The sequence below is a fragment of the Phaenicophaeus curvirostris genome, chromosome 1 (assembly GCF_032191515.1).
Source record: "Phaenicophaeus curvirostris isolate KB17595 chromosome 1, BPBGC_Pcur_1.0, whole genome shotgun sequence".
NCBI lineage: Eukaryota > Metazoa > Chordata > Aves > Cuculiformes > Cuculidae > Phaenicophaeus > Phaenicophaeus curvirostris.
Genome location: NC_091392.1, coordinates 32,509,530 through 32,526,180, shown reverse-complemented (window position 1 = coordinate 32,526,180; position 16,651 = coordinate 32,509,530). Strand labels below are relative to the sequence as shown.

At 42.2% G+C, this 16,651-nt stretch overlaps 1 protein-coding gene across 2 annotated transcripts in view; it reads left to right on the top strand.

The window, feature by feature from the left end:
* Positions 1-16,651, top strand: part of SLC38A4 (solute carrier family 38 member 4) — a 33,748-nt gene that overhangs the window by 3,056 nt on the left and 14,041 nt on the right. Inside the window, exons 2-5 of one of the 2 annotated variants that reach the window (XM_069852105.1) lie at positions 10,492-10,546; positions 14,614-14,843; positions 15,726-15,816; positions 16,351-16,466. In XM_069852105.1, coding sequence (XP_069708206.1) covers positions 14,725-14,843; positions 15,726-15,816; positions 16,351-16,466 — 326 coding nt within the window. In that variant the 5' untranslated portion in view covers positions 10,492-10,546; positions 14,614-14,724. Of the gene's footprint in view, positions 1-10,406; positions 10,547-14,613; positions 14,844-15,725; positions 15,817-16,350; positions 16,467-16,651 lie in introns of those variants that run through there. The other variant, XM_069852114.1, reaches the window with a different exon arrangement.

Sequence of the window (16,651 nt, the reverse complement as noted above, 5' to 3'; positions counted from 1 at the left end):
TGGAGGCATCTTCCCCATGGAGTGCCTATCAGGATTAGATGGAGTACTGAGTAGTGGAGGACAGTCTGCTAGGTCCAGCCCTGTTCAATGTCTTTATCAATGACCTGGATGAGGGGACCAAATACACCCTCAGTAAGTTTGCAGATAGTACTAAGCTGGGTGGAAGTGTGGATCTGCTGGAGGGTAGGGAGGCTCTGCAAAGGGATCTGAACAGGCTGGACCGCTGGGCAGAGTCCAATGGCATGAGGTGTAACAAGGCCAAATGCCGGGTCCTGCACTTGGGGCACAACAACCCTGTGCAGTGCTACAGACTAGGAGAAGTCTGGCTAGAAAGCTGCCTGGAGGAGAGGGACCTGGGGGTGTTGGTTGACAGCGACTGAACATGAGCCAGCAGTGTGCCCAGGTGGCCAAGAAGGCCAATGGCATCTTGGCTTGTATCAGAAACGGCGTGACCAGCAGGTCCAGGGAGGTTATTCTCCCTCTGTACTCGGCACTGGTGAGACTGCTCCTCGAATACTGTGTTCAGTTCTGGGCCCCTCACCACAAGAAGGATGTTGAGGCTCTGGAGTGAGTCCAGAGAAGAGCAACAAAGCTGGTGAGGGGGCTGGAGAACAGGCCTTATGAGGAACAGCTGAGAGAGCTGGGGTTGTTTAGCCTGGAGAAGAGGAGGCTGAGGGGAGACCTCATTGCTCTCTACAACTACCTGAAAGGAGGTTTTAGAGAGGAGGGAATTGGCCTCTTCTCCCAAGTGACGGGGGACAGGACAAGAGGGAATGGCCTCAAGCTCAACCAGGGGAGGTTCAGGCTGGACATCAGAAAAAAATTTTCATGGAAAGGGTCATTGGGCACTGGAACAGGCTGCCCAGGGAGGTGGTTGATTCACCTTCCCTGGAGGTGTTTAAGGCACAGGTGGATGAGGTGCTGAGGGGCATGGTTTAGCGTTTGACAGGAATGGTTGGACTCCATGACCCTGGGGTGTCTTTTCCAACCTAGTGATTCTGTGATTCTGTCAGGCGCTGGCTACCATCACGTGAGGCTGTTGAACTCAGTAGATCAATGATTTCATCAGTGAGGGCAAAACTTTGCAGAATTTTCACAGTTTGGTCATGGCAAAAGTATGTTTTGCACAAGGTAGCAGGAGGGATATGAAAACATGGCAGCGTAATAAACATGTTTCAGCTAGTATAATAAACAGAATTTGTAGCCTTCAGAGCTGAGCCAGATTTCTCTTTTGAAAGAGGAAAAATGTACAGCCAGGCATTGTCTCATGTGCCAAATGATAATAATGAGCAATAGCAATAACATGAATCATTCTTATAAGTCATCTGGTGATTTTTTTATTATTTTTTTTTTAGGAATTAATAAAGCATTACAAAAAGTCAGTACTGTGGGGTAAGAAACATTATCAAGAGAAGCATGTGGAACTGACAAAGACAAAGCTTTTCTAGAGATGATGTTTCAACAGAAAAAGATGTAAGAACAAGAATGATTCACAGAGTATGTTTTTGATATTTTTAGCCCTTTTTGAATCTTAGATTTTTATGTGGCATTTCTATATCATTCACTCATTAAGTAATTGATAAATGACTCTCCTATGCTACTTATCCTTAAATGTACTTATTCCTGTGATGTCCAAGTGAAATAGGGATGTACTGCATTCCCAGTTTTGCAGATGGATTACTGGGGAGCAGAGACTGGATTAGATCCACTGCAGATGTTGTGACACCCTGTTATGAGCTGCTGTGAGTTTTTCTACAAAGTGTGTTTTGAGCAGACATGCACTGACTTTGCCCATGCTCAAAGTCAGTCTAATCCATGGAACACTTAGGAGCACAGCAGGGGAAAACTGAAGCTTCATTAGGCTGCCAGGTCTAATACTGTTAAGTGTTTGCTTGGTATATTTTAAACAGATTGGGCAGACTGAACAGTGAAGAAACTGTGACTTTGTAGAGACTGCGTTGCCCAGGTCTTGAGTTTCTCAGCCCTGCCCAGGTGGTGTTCATGCCAGACAGGACTCTGTGCACCTGTGGGACCTTCCCAAGCGGAAGTGTCAGTAGCTAATACATTGGTGAGAACTCTGATGGCCACTGTGGTGCCTAAGCTCTCCGCAGACATTGTCTTAGAGGAATGTTCAAGATGGCAGCAAAGGTCTGCAGGAGAACCAGGAATTAAATTTTATGCCCTAAACAAATGCCTATTAGGCAGAGCACGTGGGAAGATCAGGACTAGGTGTACAGCATCTCCATCTCCCTGCCAGAAAAGAGTAATGGACTCCCACTCGACCAGATCAGGAATGTATTCGTTTCAACTCTTTTTCATTCATTTTAATTAATGGGAAATCCTTCTTAGCTGTTAACACCCATGGGTCCCCAAAGGCTTGCTTTTTCCCTCGTGTAAACATAAGTCTTTTTAAGAGTGGTACTTCATCCTAATTTCTTCTAAAGAGCTGACTCTACTCTCAGGGTGTAAGTAATGTTGTTAAGTGCTGCAAAGCATTATACACTGCTTGGATGGCACAAATAGAAATATTGTCCTCCCACAGAGTCTGCTAATGAAAGGGGAATCATTGTTTTCTTGGGCCGATTTTATTCGCATTTAGTTTATATGAACACATTGTTATTTCTGTAAACAGAAATGTAGTCGCAGACCCTGAAGATTACCAGTGAATCTAAGTTTTCAGTGCATTTTTTCACATGCTTTATAAAAACTCATTGACTTCTAATGTAACGATGACCAAAATACAAATGGTCAAATCAAGGTTAACACAAACATGGTCAAGGACAGGCTAAACAAATGCCTATTAGGAAGAGCTTACCCCTTCTATTCAGTCAGGTCAATGGTCCTACAAAAGTGGTTCCCTACCCCCTTGCCTGCCTCTTTTCCTTAGCTCACCATGGAGGCTACAACTACTCTTGTGGTCTCAGTCAGGAAGGGCTTAGGTGTTGTTAACTCTGCCATTAGGCGATTGTGTTAAGTGCCTCCCTGCTTCCAAGGAAAGCCTGTCTCTCTCTATTCCATATCCCAATTAGTTGTTGCAGACAACAGTAACATCTTTCCTTAGCGTTCTTTTCTGTAGCCTGACCAAGCCCAGCTCCCTCAACCTCTCTTTGCATGCTTTGCACTCTACAACCACGTTGCTGTACTCCTTGGATGCGCAAGGCTCAAAAGTGCCTGTTAGAAGGGAATCATCTCTTTCCTGCCCTTGACCTGCTGGCTACACTCTAGTGCAATTTAGATGGTTTCATGAGAGCTTTTCCTGGCCTTCACTCTGTTACTCTGAGATGAGGAGTAGTGGTGGCCAGCTCTTCCATCTTAACACGTCTTGCCAGCACATATGGAGACATTTGAGAGCTGTACGCTACTAAACAAATATCGGCTTCTCTGGCTGACTAGATATGAACAAAAATGTATTTATGTGTTCCCTATCAAGTGATGGATGGTGAGATCTCCCCAGCCTATGTGACTGGAAATATATTTATCTCATGGTAGTTAGCTGTGGATACATGCCATTGTGGAAAGGTCTGGCCATTCAATGGGACAGATAATGGGGCCCAAGTAAGAGGGAGACACAACCAGGCTAGCCTAGCAAGTACTCCTGCTGCAAACCTTTCCTTACTCGTATCTGAAAGACATCCACGAGAGGTGGCAGCAGAGCTGGAAACCACCTGGATGAAATGTTCTGACAGGTTGGATCTGAGTTGAGCTGCTTCTGATGAATTGTTTAGGATGCAGGCATCATTGTAGCTGCTTCAAAAATTAGCCTCCTCAAACGAGGATGGGGAGCAAACTATCAAATTAGGTTTGACTCCTTTTCACCCAGCAGATCTGGACCTGTGAGTTTTCCAGATCTTAAAAGAAGTAGAGGTCCCAAAGACATGCCTAGTGTGCAGCTCTGGGTGCTCCCAGAGCCCCTGAGTCTCAGCATCATTCACTGTTCAAGTCACAGATGTCAAACGAATGGCACATTCGAAAGCCTGAATTAACTCACTCACATTTGGTCAGAACATGGCAGCAGCTATGAGAAAGCATGAGCTTTCTGATAGCTGAAAGGGCAGTTCTCTACCCTTAGCAAATGACACAGTGTGAAGAGTTTGGATAAACTGCAACATGAAGCTCCAAACAATCACCAGTGTTAAGACTTCTTATATAGATCAGCATAGAGAAGAGCTAGGCTAAAGTGATCTAACACCTTAGTATTCTTCAGTGAGCCATGAGATTTTAAAACATATAAACCCGCGGTATTATATTGCATGTTATCCAGCAGTGGCTATTCACTACCTAGCGAATTCGTCATTCCTCTGCCCTGCAGTTTTGTTTGCTCAGTCTCATTCCATGTAGAGCATGGACAATATGTTCTTTCTAGCACACGTGAGCACTTTTAGAGCAAACAATAGACATAGGCTTTCAGTGAAAATCTCCAGGTAGACCCTGCCTTTGCTCAGGCACAGCTTGGAGCCAGCAATAATTGTTCTGACAGTGCAAGATGTTCCCAAATGTGTTCTGAAAATAATGGAGGGGGAATTGACACCACTGAAGCGATTTTTTTTATGTGAGGGTGTGGAACAGAAAGCCTGGGGTAAAAATCCAGAGAGGATTTTTTTGTCTATTCCTGACATCACTGAAATAGAAAGAATGCAAAAAAATAATTACGTAGTAAGTCCTCCTTCTAAATAGTATTAAATAACACATACACCTTTTTCAAAGCCCATACTCATATCATCAATCTTTAAGCACCTGACTGAAATGTATTAAGGAAGCTTTCTAGAGACCATAAGCCCCTTCCAGGTGGGCTGAATAATTTTCTGAGATGTTCCTATCTTCCTCCATTGAGATCACACAGACCCTAAGGCAAGTTGTCTCCTTTCTTAATCATTGCATGAAGTGCCTTTTTTTAGATGTCATGTACCTGAAACTCTCTGTCATTCCTTTCTTCTTAAAAATACTGGGCAACAATAACTACTTACACTCTGCACTGGCAGGAATCATTACAACAGGGAGATGTGGTAGCATTGAGAATAAAATAACCTGTGCCTCTGCAGTCATACATGATGTCACAAGCACACTAAGTCAAGATGCACAGTAATAAGACAATTAATATATTGTAAATTATAGCCATGATTTTGAAACTTGTGTTTATTATAAGGAATTCTATTTCTTAAAATTAATCACTTGAGTTTAATACTCTGTTTTAGCTCTTCCTAAGTTCACTGTAGCAAATTGTAAACGCAAATTTTCATACTTGCCCTGTGAAGCTCATTATTGCCAGAGAGACTGGAATAAACTTGGGGATAAGAAGAAATTGTGGTTTTGGAATGAAGAAACAGGATGTTGCAGCCTTATTTTAGAACATATTAGTTATTCTGTTACAAAGAATTTAATTCATTTACCAACTATCCTAATTTTTTTTTCGGAAAATATATGAATATTAATATTTCAAAGGACAACTTTGAGGTCTTTTGAGGGTAGTTATGTATTTACAGCATATGTGTAAAGATTAAAAGATTTCTTAAGCCAAAACCTGCTGCTCATCCTTCAGTAAATCTCCTCAAGAAATCAATGGACTATTGAACTCCTCAGTAGGTCGTTTTTTTAATTTGCTTCTGATGCATGGAGTATTGTTTGCCTAATGTCTAGCCACGTCTCACCCAATCATATTCCTGCCATCAGTAGTTTTGAGGGTATCTTTAATATATTTATGTTCCTTCTTGCACTGAACAGTTTCACAGTGGGGCTGCCACAAACACTAAGTGAGCTCAGACATGGCTTTGACTCACAAAATCTTGAAAATCTTCAAGAATGGTGACTCTGCAGAAACGTGTTCCCAGGGTGCACTACCAGCCTCCTGAAGTCCAACCTGAACCTCCCACACTCTGGTATGTGGCTCTCACGCCATATCTGGGCTGCCAATCCTACTGAGAAGATAATGGCTCTGTCATCTTTGCTACTACACTTCAAATATTTATAGCTTGCTCTCTTCTTCCCCCTTAGCTTCCCCTCTGCCAGCTTAAACCAGCCTTGCTTTCCCAGACTCTTCTATTCTGATAAATCCAAATGCTATAGTCCAAATGAAGTCACGTGGTTCCATGGATTTGTGGGATCTGGGTGAGAATTCAGGGTGTTTGAGATGCAGGGCATGTAATTATCCCTCCTGGTTTTAAACTTTAAAAAACAGTGAAACAAAAAGCAGGGGGGGTTAATGTGTATTTATAAGGATAAAGCATAGCAAGAGTCAGTTAATACTGAAATTATCCCTGAAAAAAAAACATTCTAACCCTTTTAAAGTGTGGGTTTGGACCTGTGTGTAAACATATGTGTAGGTCAGACACTTTAAATGCAGCTAGTTTATCATTACCAGGATTATTTCAACTTCTAGTGTATACTATACATCCAGGTTGATGCAAGCACAGATCCACCACCAGTGAAAGAAGAGTTTGTATTTGAACTGTTATAGGAGCTTGACCTGTACCAGTCAATGGGTTCTGATAATATCCACCTTGAGTGTAAAAAAGCTGGCTGACATGGTTGTGAGGCTGGTTTCCATAATCTCTGGGAAGCTGCAGAGATCAGGGGATGTCCCAGAAGACTGGAAGAAGGCTAACGTCACCCCCATCTGCAAGAAGAGCTTAAAGGAGGATCCAGGAAATTACAGGCCCATCAATCTTACTTCAGTCCTTGGGAAAGTTATGGAACGAATTATCCTGGGGGCTATCACAAGCTAAATAAAGCATGTGATTGGGAAAAGCCAGCACAGGTTCACTAAGGGCAAATCCCTCTTGACAAATCTGATCATCTTCTACAACAAAGTAACCTGCTCGGTTGATGTGAGGGTAGCAGTGGACATTATCTACTTGGATTTCTCTAAGACTTTCAGTGCAGTTTCCCACAGCCTCCTCCTAAAGAAACTGATGTGTTACAGTCTAGACAAGTGGTCTGTGCAATGGGTGGGGAGCTGGCTGACAGGCCACTTTATAAGTGATCTGGATGAGGGGTTTGGTGAGATCAAGCGTACCCTGATGAAGATTGCCAATTATACCGAACTAAATGGGGAAGTGAACACTTTGGAAGGGAGAGCTACCCTGCAGGAAGACCTGGATAGGAAGAACAGGCTAACAGGAATGTTATGAAGTTTAACAACAACAAATGTAAGGTCTTGTACCTGGGAAAACACAATCCAGCAGTGCAGCACAGCCTCTACCTAGCTGAGAAGCTGCTCTGTGGAAAGGAACCTGGGGGTCTGGGTGAGCAATAAGCTCAACGTGAGTGAAGTGGGCTGCTGCAGCAAAGAAAGCCAAGAGGGTGCTGGGTTGCACCAGCAAGGGCATCACCGCCCGAGAGAAAGAAGTCATTATTCTGCTCTACTCAATACTTGGCAGACAACACCAGCAATATCATGTTCAGCTTTGGTCCCCACTGTGCAAAAGGTTGGAGAGGGTCCAGAGAAGGGCCACAAAGATTATCAAAGGACTGGGAAGCCTTGCATATGAGGACAGGCTAGGAGAGCTGTTCACATTTCAGAAAACAAGGTTTAGGAGGGACCTTATGATCATATTCCAGTATTAAAGGATGGATAGAGAGAAAATGGAGACTCCCTTTTCACAAGGAATCACATAGAAAAGACAAGGGGCAATGGGTACAAGTTACTCCTGGAAACATTCTAACTGCACACAAGAAGAAAGTTTTCCACACTGAGAACAATCAGCTACTGGAATAATCTCCCCAGGAAAGTGGTGGATTCCCCAACATTGGACACTTCTAAAATTCAGCTGAACAGTGTGCTCGGCCACCTTGTCTACAATGTACTTTTGCCAAAAAAGTTTGGACCAGACAATCCTCGAGGCCCCTTCCTACTTGTTTTTCTGACTGTTTACCAAAGGTCCTAGTTCTAGCCACCAGCTAGAGCCAGTTGAACTAGCTTGCTCAGAGAAAGGGGTCTAAGATGCCCTGTTGAGTGGCGAGGTGCTTCATAGGTAATGAGATGACTATTGGAGGTTGTAGAATGGCCTCAAAAAATAGTAAAGAAGAGCTATTTATCAGGGTTTTGAGGGATTTTGTCCAAAAGTAGTACTATTGGCTCTTCTTTGAATGTAAGAGAAGCTACTCTGGCTGCAGACTATCTGTAGCAGAGATGTATCTCTCAAAAAATCGAGATACAGCTGCAACCAGGCATGGATGTTTTGTACATCCCAAGGTTATGCTTTCTTTTGCTCATTTTATCTAACATTCTTATCAAGAACTTAATCCAAATATTTGCCAGAAAACAAAAAATACGTTTTCTTCTTTAAACTCTTTCACATTCTCAAGTAATTCTAACAAATGCAAAGTTTTCTTTAGAAACAATGAAATCAAATACATCCATGTTGAAGACAGGATAGAAAGGCGCTGCAGTTGAGGGTCACAATGTGCCTCCCTTCAGTCTGAAGATTGGACACTGACATTTACTCTCCTGGGAGAAGTCTTTGCTAGTTAAGTAGTGCTTTTCTAATTAGGGATAGACAGAAAGAACTGACGATGTGAGGAAATCCTGTGTTAATACAGCTGGCTCCTCCTCTGCAGAAAAAATTGCCTACAAGCATGTTGACAGTTTCTGCTGGGCCCACCTGTCCGTACACCTTAAACTGTCTGGCACCTTTGGGCCATCAAGTGCTGGGGCAGGGGCACAGCTGAGCACCATGGGTCCTGACATCTCCACCCCTTTATGCAGAGGAAAGATCCACCCAAGCACTCATGTGGCTTTGGAGAGAATTGTGACACACTGCTTCGGCTCAGTGGGTGTCAGACATAGACATTGATATCTCTGGTATATGAAAAAGAAATGAACCCTGATTATTATTTTCTTAATCAGGTTCAAAAAATATATCAGAAGTCATTTTCACAGCTGTTGATGATTTGTTAGTACATCTGTCCTGAAATCTCCCCGCTGTTTGCTTTATGGTTTGCAATCTTATTTTCATTTGTTTAAAGAAATGTTTTTCTCTCCCCTGTTGTTACATGAGGCATCCACATGAACAACAGCACAAAGAGGAAACTGCTTACACACAACGCCCTGTCAAGTGTGCAAAGCAAACAGGCACAAACAGAGCAGGATTGCCTTCCCCAGCACCTCCTGCAGCTCTGCTCCTCTCACCCTCGCAATGGCAAAGAACAGTTTGGTGCCAAACTGCATCTGAGAACTGCTTTAATTCATTTAGAGCACCTATGCTGTATTGTACGATTTAGAGGGAAAGTCTGTTTCCCTTATTAGACCAGCCGATGCAATGAAAAATACAAGCAGCTTTCAGACTCAAAGTGTCTTCAACCAGTCTAAGCCCAAAAGCTCATTTAGTTTTCTGACTATGTGGCAGGTTTTAAGCGAGATAGGACCTCTAGCTCTGAACCTTGCACCTCTCAGTCTTTGGACTGTACTACTTTTGGCATTAAATGGTGAGATGGCCCTTACGATTGGTTGCATTTTCATGGGAATGCAGAACCTGGGAAAATAGAGCTTATTTTTTGTTAAACTATTTGTCTGAATCTATACTGGAATCAGGATTTTTTTTGAGAGGGGAACCATGAAATGGCACACCACAGCCAGCGCAGCTAGGAAGCAGGCAAAAACGCTGCTCATGGCAGAGTGGGTTGGGTTCCCACAGGTTGTCACCCAGCCTGAGCTAAAGCGGTCTGAAGTGCTCCGCAGGAAACTCTAAGAATTAAAAATTACATCCCCTCACTTGCCTTACTGCCTTCACAGTCAGGCCAGTCTGAGGGCTTTAATCACAAAGCCTTCCTGGGAAGGAGGGCTGGAGAGTTGTTAGGTTTTTTTAAGTATGGTCATTATGTAATTGGATAAAAGGTTGCAAATTCTACATCATTTCAGGCACATCACAGGTAATGAAATACTTTTCCACAGGTCTACATTGCCATTAAATGATTGACATTTGTTACTTGACGTATACCTCTACAAATGCAATTGCAGTAAATATTTCAACCAGGAAACTAAGGCACGGGTCAACCAGCCTGTTTGAAAGCATACACTTCCGACCAAGTCCTGCTGTGCACACCTCACTGCAATTGCAAGATATACCTCTGTAGTGACAGAGATAAGAGCAATGGGGGAGTCCTTAGTTATTTCTCCCAGGTTCTGTTTTCCAGATGTATTACTATTGTGCCACTGCAAGTTTAGTGTGCATGCATCATTCAAAAATCAAGACTATCAAGCGAATGCATGATCCAGTCTGGGTATAGGGTTCTGCAGATGTGCATTTTGTAATAGTGTTAAGCTCAGAGAGCAAATAGCTCTGGTAACTGAGATGTTTGCCCTCAGTGTGCTCCAATAAACTGATTTACCTTTCTTCTTTTTTTTCCCCTTTTTTTAAAAAAGAGCTGACGCAAGTTTGTCAAAGGGAGTTGTTGGGGTGAGGCAGCTGTTGATTGGTTTATCTGATACACTCCCATTTGTCTTTAAATCACTGTCCAACTGCTCTAGGTTGCACATGAGCAAATTTTTCATTACAGGTGCAACTCCTAGAAGATATATGCTGCTTAGCAAGAGAACCTGCTTGACTCAGAGGTAAACTTAAGAATTTTTTTCTTTACAATGTTTGATCAAGGTATTTTAGACACTGGCCACATCTTCATAAACTGAGAATTACAAATGTAGGTAATCTCTAAATGCAAGTGTCCTGTGAAGGATGAGCTTCTTCAGATTTACTGACAAGGTAATTATTTCAGCAAGTGCTGTTGGTATTTCTTCAGCAATGAAGTTTACTCCTTTGTTTTTGTACATCAAATCAAAAGCTAAGCAATCAGAAAAGAAGCAAAAGATGTTTAAAACTGACCAGGCAATTTAGACATGAACGTTTACTTTCCTTTCCAGTCCTTGGCTAAATTTTGAGAATTTTTTTTTAAGACTTAATTTCTTGTCTAACGTTTCTGTAACTAAATGATTTTGCAAAAGGAGGCTTTGCATTTTAATTGTTTATCTTACAGTGACAACACTTATTTCATTTTGAAATTGCTATACAAACAATAATATTAGAAACTTGCTGTCACGAAGATCAAGAATTTGGCAAAAAACTGCTAAATCAGAGGGCATGGTGGAACTTACAAATCTTGATGCTGGAAAATTGATGAAAATGTTAGTCATGTCTGTGACCTGGTATTCTTTGCCCGATGGTTGTCCATTGTCTTGAAGTATGAACTGCAGACTGGACAGAAATTAATAACATCATGAAGTCAGATAACAAAAATTTCATAGTTTTCTGAGTAATTTCTGAAAACCGTTATTTAATAAATTATGGAGAACAGTACTCTGTACTTGAAAAGAAAAATAGCTTTATAGGAATAAACAATTTCCCTCTAACAATAGTTGAATCTCTTTTGCAACCAGTATTTCCATTTTAATATAGTACTTCAAGAAAAATCTTTTCTGTTCAACCAAATGCCACAGGAGGCAGCAAAACCATCACCGTACTGAAGCCAAGTTTAAGGAACAATGTAAAGCTAAAAGATTTTTCTTGTATGTAAACATAAGCAGAAAATGTAATAATTTAACTAAAGGGAATGAAAAAAGAGGTGGAGAGCTTTTTGTTTACTTCCAAACTTACAAAATTCCTCTGTAGGTAAAGGAAGCTGGACAGGTCATAATGGGTCTGAGTGCTTGAAACAAGGTTCAGGCACCAAATTCCGAACTCTGAAGCAGAAAGTGTTAAATCCGGAGAAAGCTGTAGCACATGAACTTTGGTGGTTTTCCTCCAATATCACATGATGAGCTTCTATCAGGACCCAGCCCTGCCCGACCTTGGTGGCTGTGCCCTGTCACGCCAGCAGTGCCCCGGTGCCTGGCCATCTCCCAGGAGGAGTGGACCAGCCAGCACGAACCCCTGCAGGGGTGCAACTGAGTACCCATCTACCAGACCTGGCTTGGGGCATGGCACAATGTGCAGCTCTATCCAGCATTATATTTGAAACAGTGCCAGCCAGCGCAATCCCTTTTTCTAAATAATATCTCACGCTTCAAGCAGTGACCCAAGAGGTTCACATCTCCTAAGGAAAAGGAGTAGCAGCTCTGCCCCTTCTATGTGCTCACAGAGGGCATATACTACCAGTACGCTAGACTCCAACATTCTCCCAAACACTTCACAACCCACAGCGTGAGGAACCTGAAGACCAATTTCCACCCGGGAGCCGTTCTGCAAAGTTCCATTGAAGTTCAAAAGCACCATTGGTTGTAACTGTTATTAGAGTTACTGCTGTTTGCCGGACTCAAATCTGATATAAAGCCTGCTACATGGATCTCATCCTGCCCACACCTATGCCACTGGCTTTCAGCTCATAGTTTGCAGATCCCTTGATCTCCTCCAATGGTTTCCTAAAAAGTGACAACTGCAAGAAACCAGGGTCTCGACAGATTTAATTTTGCCACCTGAGGTTTTGCAGCTTCATTGGAAGATTTTTAGCAATTCATAGATTTAAAACAAAACCAAAAAAAAATGAAAATCACTTCTTTATGTAGTAGTACCATAGACTCTTGAGATGGCGCACATAAATCAGATTAGTTGTGTAAATGTTTGACAGGACAATGTCCAGATGATTCTTATGCTGCAACGTGTATTTACAGTCAATTTTTGCTCCCCTTTCCAAACTGTGTTTGCAGTGCTGCACAGACTTTCCTCCTCAGCGCCTAATCTCTGTGTAACTTAACTCCTGGCAAATTTTTTGCTTACTTTTCCTCTGTTTCCCAATTCTTTGAAGATCTGTATTTTTGGGGCTGCGACTTCTAGAAAAGATGTTTCTCGGACAAATATTATGCAGTGTGCACAGCAGAAATTTTATCCTTGACGAGAACATGGCTAAGTGCAGTCAGATTTGTCTGCCTGAGTTTTGCACCATAGATTAAAAATAAACATCAGGAACTGGAAGGACTCTTCCTGAGACAGGGCATTTGAAGACAGTTCTGTGAATGAAACCACAGCTGGGAGGGCTCTGTCAGGGGTTTTTTTATTATTTTTTTGTCCAGTTATTCATATCCCAAGCAGGCAGAACCCCCCAGCCTCTGGAATGCGAGTGCTGGTGGCTCTGCCCTGATGCCCGAGTCACTCATCCTCTCACGCACACTCCTCGTATGGCAGCAGAAAGGAGTAAACACAGCCGCTCTCTCTGGTAGAAAATCTCTTAATGCACTGTGATGTTGCTTTTCCTTTTGAGTTGTCTGGTCTGGGTGTACGTTTTTCATAAGAAACAAAAAGGCTGACTTGAATTTCTGGCCCGGGGTCAGTTCTGTCCTTTAGGATTGGTATTTAAAGTTTACATTTACATTTTAAGCACATGCACTCTAACATTTTACCACCACAAGTACTTTTGTAGATTCTCTTAAAAACAATGTGTGATCACTATCACAGGATAGTGAAGGTCTGGTCATCATACAAGGTTTTATACGTTCGTAAATGCAAAACCAGAAAAAAGGTTATTAAATAATTGCGCAGTTAGTGTTACAAAAGCCCATGCATCGAAATTATCTGTTGTCATGTTTTCTGATATTGTTATTACGCAGTGCTGGTCTGCACTTAGTATGTGATATTTATGAAAAATGTAATGGATCCAGCCAGTGTGTCTCATTGCAAGGTGGCAGGAAAAATACCAGAAGTCTGCAATTCTGGCCCCAGGTGAGCCAGCAATGTGCTATCTGGTCTGTGCTCCCGTCACTGGTGTGTCCCTTTGTGCCCTCAGCTGTGAAATGAAGATACAAATTCAACAAGGAATTTATTTGGGAAGGGGAAAATACTGTAAAACTGCAACATTTCTTACACCTCATTTTCCTCTTGAATCTGGGAATGGGCAAGTGAATGTAAATGTGTCTGCAGATGAGACGGTAGCATGAAACTGCTGAAATCCCAGAGACTAAGTCCTCTTTGTAACTGGTTTGTGCAGCTTCCGCCGTTCCACATGGAAACAGAAACTTGAGCATTTATTCATCTTATTTTTAAAAGGCAGGAATTTTTCTGACAAGAGTAAAGACAGTCAGTCTTAAATCCACATAATAATCCTGTGTGATACAGAGCTTCTGGTTGTCGGACAAGTAAGAATTAAACACAGCTACACTGAGAAATAGAAACTGCTATACCAGAATTATACACTTCCTACTTATTAAGGTGATCATGCAGAGATGTTTAACTCTGTTGGATCCAAGTGAAAGGGACAAATCTTCAAAGCATTTAAATCTGTGGCAACATTAATCTAACAAATTATTCAGCATTTCCCTCAGGAGCACACATGTATTGAAGCAGGAGTAGGAAAAACTGATATACTCCATTTCTAAATGCAAGTATTTCTGCATCACCATCCCCTAGAAATGCAAAAGCAGCAGTTCAAATTATTTTCTGATGGCTTTGTAATTCTGGAAGATGCTCGATATCCACTCTGCATCTGTTGGCCCCTTCACTCTTTACCATTTCAAGGGAGACAGAATGGCCAAGCGCTGGCATATAAAGGGACGTTGTGCTTACCCAGAATTTTTCCAGTCTGCAACAGTTTCCCCTCTTGATGCTATTGCAAAGGCCGAACAAAAACCCAATGATTCATACTGGTTTATCTAATTTGAGGGAAATTCTAATGAGTTCTGTTGTGTTGTGTTTGCAGAACAGACTGTTCTGGCAGTCCTGCATGGTAGAGAGGACTCACAAGCAGGCTGTGCAGTGCTGTTTACCCTGAAGAAGTGAGAGTGTGCTCTGGAAAGCGCTGATCACTCTAATGGATCGCATGGAGCTGCAAAAAGTCAACATTGAGCTTGATGATCAGAGCAACAGTGGGGAAAGCCTTGAAGACAACTACACAGAGCTGGTTGATTCAGAAAAGGCTGCAATTAGGAGGTAAGCAAGTAAATGGGAAGGCTGTTCTGTTATGGGTGGAAAGGAGTAATCAAAAACCGAGCTTCACTAATGGTATCTGAGACTCAAACCATTTCCTAGTTAATACATTGAAATTAATGTGATGATTGTTTAGCTAGCATTTTCTCACACAGCACTCACCCTCTCTGCTCTGCACCCGGGATGACGGTGAGCCCAGCACCTCAGGGGCAGCCCAAGTTCCCCTTGCCAGCCACCACCTGGAGTGACCTCTGCAGTCTCCTAGCCCAGAGCACCCACTTTGCTGGCAATTTCCAACCACTCTAGTTGGATTGTGTGCGTGTAAATGAATACACTGTCAGGGCAGTGTAACCTGAGCAAGCTAAGAAGGGGAATGCTTTCCAGGGCAAGATGTGAAGAGCAGCAGCTCAGTGCTTCCATAGGGACAGCCCACCCTCAGGCATCTCTAGCAGGGTCCACCATAGGATCAGCACCTCGGTGGCCTGAGAAAGACATCTCAAAACCAGCTGTCAGCCCCCAGCTCTCATTTTGCTCAATCCCCAGCATGTATCTCCCACAGAGCAGTTGCAAGGCACATTGTTGCTCGGATGTGAAGTACGTGCTTAGCTTTAGTACATTGCTGGCAATAAGAAATTGTTACTTTCCAGCATCTGCAATCAAATGTAATCTGAAGATTACTGGGTTCCAAGGCAAAACAAAGAGCTATTAAGCGTATCATTGGACATGAGAACCTTACAGGAGAAAAGAGGGGTTCTTTCTGAAAGACTTTTAAATATTCATTGCAATGTCAAAGTAAAGTTTCCACTCCTGGCAAATTGCTTTGCTTGAACATAATGTGTGTCATAAGCCTTTATCTAATATTTTCATATTTTACTTCGTGTTCAGTCCATTTTCTAGTGATGATGCAGAAAGTCAGAAGTTCCTTACAAATGGATATCTGGGTAAAAAGAAACTGGAAGAGTATAATGAAGAATATGTAAGTTTTATTGCTTTTTAAGGATTTGCTGCACTGTTAGAAAATGTTTACAGCCTGAGACACATACTTCATTCTTTCCTCCCCCAGGCCAACTTTTAGTTCCCCAAAGAAAGAAGTACATCCTATTTGGAGAAAAGTTCAATAATAAGTTGGATCATTTTTTTAAAAAAATCTTCTTCATTTTTTTGAATCAATAATTTGGAAATCTGTTGGATAGCAGCATGAATTTTTATTGAGGCTGGCCAGCACAACCTGTTGTGGCTATGTCACATCAGTTGCCTATTGGAGATGTAACTCCCCTTGCCACAAAGACAAGGGGAAAATGGGAAAAGGCAAACCCCTAGCAGCACAGCTGGTTTTAGAGGGAAAAAGAGAGTCCTCAAGGCAGCAAGCACCTGTTGGCTCAGGAAACTTGACAAGTCTCCACCTCTAAGAATCAAGGGAGCAGACGGGTAAAATCAGCAATGAGGATAATTAATCTGTTGTGCTTAGTAAAATACAAGTTAATTGTTTTTTCTTTCTTTCTTCCAACAGCACCGGGGCAGAGCTTCCTTTGGAATGTCTTCATTCAACCTCAGCAATGCCATTATGGGCAGCGGCATCTTAGGACTCTCCTATGCCATGGCCAACACAGGAATTATCCTTTTTGTGTGAGTATATAGAAAGAAAAGCAAATAAAATATAAGCAGTGAGCTGGAGCTAAACTTTATGTGGTTAGAGAGGTATGTTAAGCTTGTTTGGATAACTGAAAAGTTTTATAAGCTCATCTGTAATGAAAACATTTTAGCTGCACCACAAGAAACTGTCCACTGTTGACAAACCATTTTTATTTTTA